The sequence below is a fragment of the Octopus bimaculoides genome, chromosome 19, assembly GCF_001194135.2.
Source record: "Octopus bimaculoides isolate UCB-OBI-ISO-001 chromosome 19, ASM119413v2, whole genome shotgun sequence".
Taxonomy (NCBI): domain Eukaryota; kingdom Metazoa; phylum Mollusca; class Cephalopoda; order Octopoda; family Octopodidae; genus Octopus; species Octopus bimaculoides.
In genome coordinates this window covers 31447733-31455401 of record NC_068999.1, presented here as the reverse complement: position 1 = coordinate 31455401, position 7669 = coordinate 31447733, and the positions used below count along the sequence as shown (strand labels likewise).

General features: G+C 38.2%; 1 protein-coding gene across 1 annotated transcript; it reads right to left on the bottom strand.

The window, feature by feature from the left end:
- Window positions 1-630: 630 nt before the first annotated feature.
- Window positions 631-1074, bottom strand: LOC106867418 (uncharacterized protein K02A2.6-like). Its single transcript, XM_014912291.1, has one exon. The coding sequence runs from the start codon at window positions 1072-1074 to the stop codon at window positions 631-633; it is 444 nt and encodes a 147-aa protein (XP_014767777.1).
- Between the last annotated feature and the right edge of the window lie 6595 nt (window positions 1075-7669).

Below are 7669 nucleotides of genomic sequence, written 5' to 3'. Positions count from 1 at the left end.
GTGCTGTCCAAGTCGCATTTGAGACCGAAAAAACTGTCTACGATTCCAAGACCAGAACTGTCAACAAGGTCAAGCAAACCCAGAACAAGGGTCAACGAATAAACCACCAGTAGTCTAATTCCATAAACCCTGAGTTGAAGTGGTACAGATGTGGAAAGGCCCATAAAGTGACAAACTGTCCCTACAAAGAAGTCAACTGCAACTTTTGGGACAAGAAAGGACATTTGGAAACTGTAAGAAGCAACGACAGCAATGGGAACATCGTTCCAAACCTTCTGTGAAGAGAATCATCACAAAAGCAAAGCTTGTCAAAGCAATCCTAAGTGAATTTCCCGACGATACTTCTAAGTTAGTTGTGCCAATCACAATCCAGGACCGACAGTTTATGATGGAACTTGACACTGCAACTACTGGAATTTTCGTTTCTTAGCTGTTCTGAAAACAACGAGGAAAACCGAAGCTGGATGATGTCAGACATCACTTCGAGTCTGCCGACAAGCATGACCTGCCCGTTCTGGAACTTTCATGGTTGAAACCAAGGATCTAATGACTGGTAAGCAAGGCACAGTTCCTTACATTGTCACCAAGATCCCTGACATGAACTTGCTGGAACGAAACGCTACCCAAACACTAGGAATTTCTGTAGACAATGCTCTTGGACTGCCGTAAGAAGGCGTCTGTGATCATTAGCCAGTTTGTACCCATGAAGTTGATGGCATGATCCATATGTAAGTGGCTCCTTGGCTTCTCTGGTAGCATCCATGGCTGAACTACAGGCTTGGATGGTTTGTTTTGATGTTTGCCACACGTATCACACCATCGACTAGCCATTTCAATAGCTGCATCAATACCGGGCCAGTAGACAGCGGTTCTTGCTAATTGTTTCATACTTTCCATGCCGTGGTGTCCGATATGCATTAGATCTAGGATACTGGACTGTAGGCTCTGTGGAATCATAACTCTTGATCCATGGATGAGGCATCTGTGGTAGATACTGAATGAATCCAACAAATTCCGGAACTGTTCAACTTCATCATGTCTCAGTGTGCTTTGGTGGCCACTCTTCGCGGACATAGCGCATCACTGTAGTTATCACTGGATGTTTCCCAAACTCTTGACGGAGGATGTTTCCGTCTAAAGGTTTGACTTGAAGACTGAGAACTATAATGGCGCACACCATGTCCATGTCTTCACCACTTTCCTCCTTGTCGAAGTTGTTGTCATTTCCAAATGGTAAGCGACTAAGAGCATCTGCATGGCCCAGTATGGAGACGATACTTGGAACAACTACGTCTGTGCTACGCTTCTGCGGTGGAATGCGAACTTACGATGAGACTAACAATATTTCCGAGCTTCCAACAGATCATCCAATGGAGCTCTGTAAGATTCCAGTTAATGATGTTAAAATTGTATTGGACTACTGGAAATACTAATTAATGGATTCGATGCGATTTTAGGAGTTGAGTTCAGCTTTTAGTATGAGTCTCACTCTCCTGTAATACTCCTTTCTTATTCTTTCCTTCATAGTAGTATGTTGCATACCATCTCCTTCGTTTATCCCCAGGTATTTATAACTTTCTTGTGGGTCAAGCTCCTTGATGGTGGTGTCGGTGTCTAATTTAATGGAAGTTGTTTTCTTGATCTTTCCCCTTAGAAAAGTTACTTTAGCACACTTATCAAGGCCAAAATCCATCCCGATATCATTGCTGAACTCTTTAACAGTTGTTACCAGCCTTACTAACTCTTCGCCATTTCTAGCAAACAGCTTGAGATCGTCCATATAAAATAGATGCACTTTGAACCCTGTTCTTCACTATTCTTTCTTCAGCTTCCTCGTTGGGGTGTGCTGCTCGTACACTGGGCTCTGTGCATCTGTTAGCTATTTCATCTGCATTGTTGCTGTTTTCATTTGGTCTACCATGTAATATTTGTGTCCTAATTTGGCTAATTTCAGCGTCAGTTAATCTTTTATTCATAATGGTGTCTCTACGTATATTACTTAATTTATTTGCGTCTACATATCTGCGTATTTTGTTGCCTACTAAGTTTCTCCACGAGTGTATGTTTGTACAATGAGGTTATTGTTTGGGTTTAGTCGAGCATTAGAGAAAGCTTTCAACACATCTCTATAATCCTCTCCTGTCCATTTTATACGTTTTACTTTAGGTGGTGTTTTTTGTGGTGTCATTACAGGTCTAGGGTTAGGGTTATCCTGGTTCTGATTACCAGGTAGTTCGGTTTCTTAGAGTTTGTTTAAGCAGCAGCAGCAGACTTTTCAACCCCAGTCTGGTTCCCCACTGAGTAACGCGGTCCTTGTCCTTGGTGATGACCAATCCGACATGAGTTTTGGATTGAAAGTAAAGCATTGAGGGTGACAATAGGAGACGGGTCAAAAAGTCAACCCTGAACAAACAGTTGTTCAGGGTTGACTTTTTGACACGACACTGTTTCCTTGTTCTTCTCCTTTGATTTAACAGAACTCTTTTACTACTCTTGTATCGCGAAGTTTTCCTTCCATTGTACCGATGTTACTGGATTAAGTTTGTTTTGTTGAGAGAGCTTCTTAGTGTACGTCCATGTTTTTTATTTAGCCCGGAGCTGCTGCTGCTTCTTCTTCTTCTTCTTCTTCTTCTTCTTATTATTATTATTATTATTATTATTATTGTTGTTGTTGTTGTTGTTGTTGTTGTTGTTGTTGTTGTTGTTGTTGTTGTTGTTTTCATTATCATCTTTCAATTCTGTTTCCATTTCTTGCCTAGTGTCTTCCTGACACCTAGGGCAGAGAAATGGTAGGCCATTAAAATAAACATACCAAATTGTCCATTTACAAAGTCATGTGATAGAGAAAAGGGGGAAGAAAGACAGAGAAAAAAATCAAAAATAAAAAAGTAAGCAAAGAAAATAAAGAGGGAAGAAAATTCACAGCGACAATGCTCTTCCCAATACGTGTGACGTTCCAGTTGATACAAACGTTTGCACTTCCTGCATGCATAGTAAGCCAGAGATCATTCTTAAATAATTTTCAGTTCTTTTTTTTATAATTCCAAGTGCTCCTACAATCACTGGTATTGCAACCGTCTGGAGATTCCACATCTTTCCGATTTCGATGAGCAAATCTTTATATTTTCTGAGCTTATCAAATTTTTTTGCCGTGATATTATGGTCACAGGGTATGCTCATGTCAATCAATAAACAGACCTTATTGTTTTGGTCTTCAACAACAATATCTGGTTTATTTACTTTGATGGTCCAGTCTGTACATACTGGAAAGTCCCAAAGAATAGTTACATTTTTTTCCCTCAGTTACAACCTCAGAGTTGTGCTTGTACCATTTGTCAGCAATTTTGATTTTATAATGCCAACACATTATCCAGTGTAGTTATTGGCCAACTCTGTCATATATTCAGCCTTCGATGCTCTAGCACCTTGACTGTCTGGAAGTCAAAGTCTCAGAGGATTTTGCTTTCCCTTTTTCGTCCATTACCTTTTCTGGTGTATGTTGGTACCAAGCACCGTTACCTCGTATCCATACTTCCGGCATAGTAACCAGCAAAGGTTCTGCGTTAACTTGTACCGTCTGTGCTTGTACTCTTTCTGAGCAAGACTTTCACAAGTACTAACAATGTGAGTCATGCTTTCGACCCTCTTCCCACACATTCTGCAGAGGTTCGTTGCACTTGTGTGGTATATATCCCTTTTCACTGAGTTGGTATTCAATGTCTGATCATGGGCAGCGATAATGAGGCTTTCATTCTTCTTTTCCAGATCACCCTTGCTGAGCCACCTCCATGATGCTTCCTGATCTTTTAAGTTGTTAGTTTCACGGTGGAACTGACCATGTAATTCCATGCGGAGTAGAGTTTCTTTTCTCTCGCTGGCTATTCGTGATCGGAATTGATTAGCACTCTCAAGTCCATTTTTGGTAAATCCTTCTGCATTATCACCATGCGGTAGTAGGTCTTGTTTCTTATTTACCAAATGCTCTTCCATGTTTCTTCTATCACTGTTGATGCACTCCCGTACGCTAATCAGCCCATGTCTACCTTGTCTTTCATTTCTCTGTGCAGGATATTGTCCAGCTCCAAGATCCAAGGTACTTATAACCATCACCATCCGGGTCTTCCATTTTCTCACCGTTTGGCAATTCTACGCCCTTACAATCTGCTCTTTTCCCCCGTTTAAAAGTGAGCACCGCACATTTTGAGATACCGAATTCCATCCTTATATCCTTGCTGCGCATCTGTACAGTCTCAACCAGCCTCTCCATTTCAAGCTCTGTTTTTGCGAACAGTTTTAAATCTTCCATGGTTGAGACGAGGTCCATTCTTTCTCAGCTCATAGTGTGCGCTGATTTTGCGTAGGACTACAAAAAGTGGGATCAAGGCTATAACAAATAACAATGGTGAACAAGAATCTCCCTAGAAGATACCTCTTTTGATTGTTGTTGTTGTTGTTGTTTTTATTATTATCATCTCCCCCTTAGCAAAGGCGGAAATATTATTTTCAGTCGTGTTTGCTTGTTTATTTGTCCGCGGACAAGATATTTCAAGAACCGCTGGATGGATTCGGATGAAACTTTCAGAGATGCTTTGCCTCGTGACTGGCACGAACTGATTAGATTTTGGAATTGGAATCGATCAGGTACGGGACAAGGATTCTGGATTATTTGTTATATTTACTTTACTTTACATGAAGTATTACGATCTTACATTCACTTTCAAGTCTTTCTCTGTTTATCTTCCTTGAAAGCACGCTCATGGTTTCCACGTAAGTTATGGTGGCGTTTTTGTTTCCAAAGTTTTATTTTCGTTTCCCTATTATTAATTTTACTCACATCTCTATCTTAGTAGAAACTGATAAATAAAGGAATCAAACTACATAAACAAACGGTAGCAAAACGTTCAGAAATTAAATAACACTAACATATTCAGTAATAATAATATATTTGATTTATCCTCAACAATTTTTAGTTTTACCAATTTTGAATATATCGCTCCTGTTTATAACCTCTTACCTATTTGACAATTGTATTTCTAGCTATGCCTTGAAGGAAGCTTTACTTCTTGGACTCACGTTTTTGTGCGCAATGACGCTGTTAAACCTCCGTTAACAGCACCCTATGCAGGTCCTTTCCGTTTTCTTTCACGCACGGATAAAGTTTTCACCATAGACCTTAATGGTCGTAAAGACACTATATCAGTGGATAGACTAAAAAAGGCCTACATAGGGAAAACTGTCCCTGTTCCTACTGCAGACGACACACACAGCATTACAAACACAGCCCGCACACCACTTTCACATTCCATGACAACCATTGCTATCAATCAGGTACCGGACAAGGATTCTAGATTATTTTTCCTGTTTTTTTTTACTTAATTTTTGAGAGCGGTCGGGTTCATTTTTAGTATTCTTGTTTGTGAGAGCAGTCGAGTTTATTTCAGATATTCTCATTTTAAAACCCATCTCCGGCTAATCGTTGAGAGGACGTTGGTGTTACCTTGGCTGAGGTTTGCTCCCTCTGAGTGCTCTTCTTCTTCTTATTATTATTATTATCATTATTATTATTTTTATTATTATTATTATTATTATTATTATTATTATTATTATTATTACTACTACTACTACTACTACTACTACTACTACTACTACTACTACTACTACTACTACTACTACTACTACTACTACTACTATTATTATTATTATTTCTGTAGTCATAACTTTATTGTATGCTTTCACTACTCAAACTGAGCATAAATCTCTGTGCCATAGATATGTGCAGTATTTTGGTTTGGTTTTGTGTTTACTATTATACTGATTGTGCTCTACATAAATTGTGTGCAGTGTCAAGAACTATTTCATACATAATTGTTGTGTGTATGTCTAACTCCAATGTACGTATGTGTAAATCCTTCCGATATGAGTAACCCTTCTGTGTATGCGTAGTTTCTGTATCTCCGATGCTGTTTACATATGAATACTTCATTGTAACAATGATTTAACACCTCATCTTATTTCAATGGATTAAATTTGACGAAGAAACTGTAAGCACTGTAATGAAAACTTAACATATACTGACGAACAAACGAGTGTTACCTTGTATGACAAAGTATCATATACCTCACCACTCTTCTATCAAATGATAGGACAAAATGTACGATCACACATGTTCACGAATTCAGCGCTAGAGTATCTTACGATGAAATTGTGTCTCTGGTCAGGTTGCAGAAGTACGATAAAACTTTCTCAACAAGTTGTATTGGTATGAAACAAACTGAAAACTTATTGTGTGTTTTTATGTGATTAATGTGGTCATTCCGTTATGTAACTGTTTTATTGTTTCAGTTACGATACTCGGTCTCAGATTGAGTTACTTGCCAAACAAGTATAACTCTTGTGTGTGTGTGTGTGTGTGTGTGTGTGTGTGTGTGTGTGTGTGTGTGTGTGTAGGAACCTTGGATTTCGTGTCACTAATGACAAGAAGATAATATCAAAACTCGTAACTTATGCGGAAAGCTTATCGCGTAGAAGTGATCTAGAAGAAGCGGACATTGAAGAAATGACAATGAAGAATTGACAATGTTGCACTTGTGTATTCCTTGAGTGATGGGGAAATTGCAGAAATGGTGTTAAATACGGATAAGAAAGATGACAGTAGTGATGACGACAAAAAGAACGCAGATGAAAAAATATGGCGAAAATTTGTGATCAATTAACTGCTGGCATTGAACAACCTGCATTTATCAGAGATCAACAGATTATGGGAGTTTATACAATTAAAGAGACATTGCTTAAACAGAAACCTATGTTAATGAGACAGATGACACTTGAAGAAGTCTTTCAAAATGCCCTCTCTCTTAGTGCTATTTCATCACTTGAGAATCCCGTATTTAACACATGATCGGAAATTTGCCTGCAAACTGACGACGACATTGGTGACACCAGCCGACCCTGTTCTACATCTTAACTGCAGCTACATATTTAGCCTAGTTTGAACTACTTCATGGCTCTGGCATATAAATAAGCAGTGATACCATTTGTAGTCTTTGTTTATCCAAATTAGTGCGAATATTTATCGCCACTCTGCAAAAATATTATGGTAATGTGTATACTTGCACTTATGGATCGTATATTTTTGTTTTAAATTATCTAATTTTATGTATTTTGTTATTTGTCATCTTTATTTACTTTATTTCCTTTATTTCATTTAACAGTATAGTTACCCAATAAATAAACTATAATAATATTTGTAATCTTTATTTTTCCTACTGGTTGTGAGCACGTATACATGTGCTTTTGCTACCTTTGTAGGATGTCTGCTTTGATGTCTAGTTTACAGTCTGGGGCAGCTGGCTTTTGTTCTAAAATCCGAAGAAATCCGAAATTCAGAACACAACTGTCCCCAAGGGTTCTGGATAAAGGATTGTGTACCTTATATATATATATATATATATATGTATATATATATATATATTTAAGAATTTAAGGATTGGAGAAAACGCATGTTATAATTGCATACTTTATTCCTACATATGTTTCAAAGGATTACAACCTGTGTGATCCATAGGGATCTTTGATATTAAAATTGTAACCTTCTCATCAGAGAAAGCATGGGAATCATCTTAAACGTAAGACATTATGACCGATTATGAAAACAATAGATGGATAAGGT

What these genes read in the sequence shown, in the direction of transcription:
- LOC106867418 (XM_014912291.1), bottom strand. Translation starts at nt 1,074, where the DNA reads ATGTCCGCGAAGAGTGGCCACCAAAGCACACTGAGACATGATGAAGTT.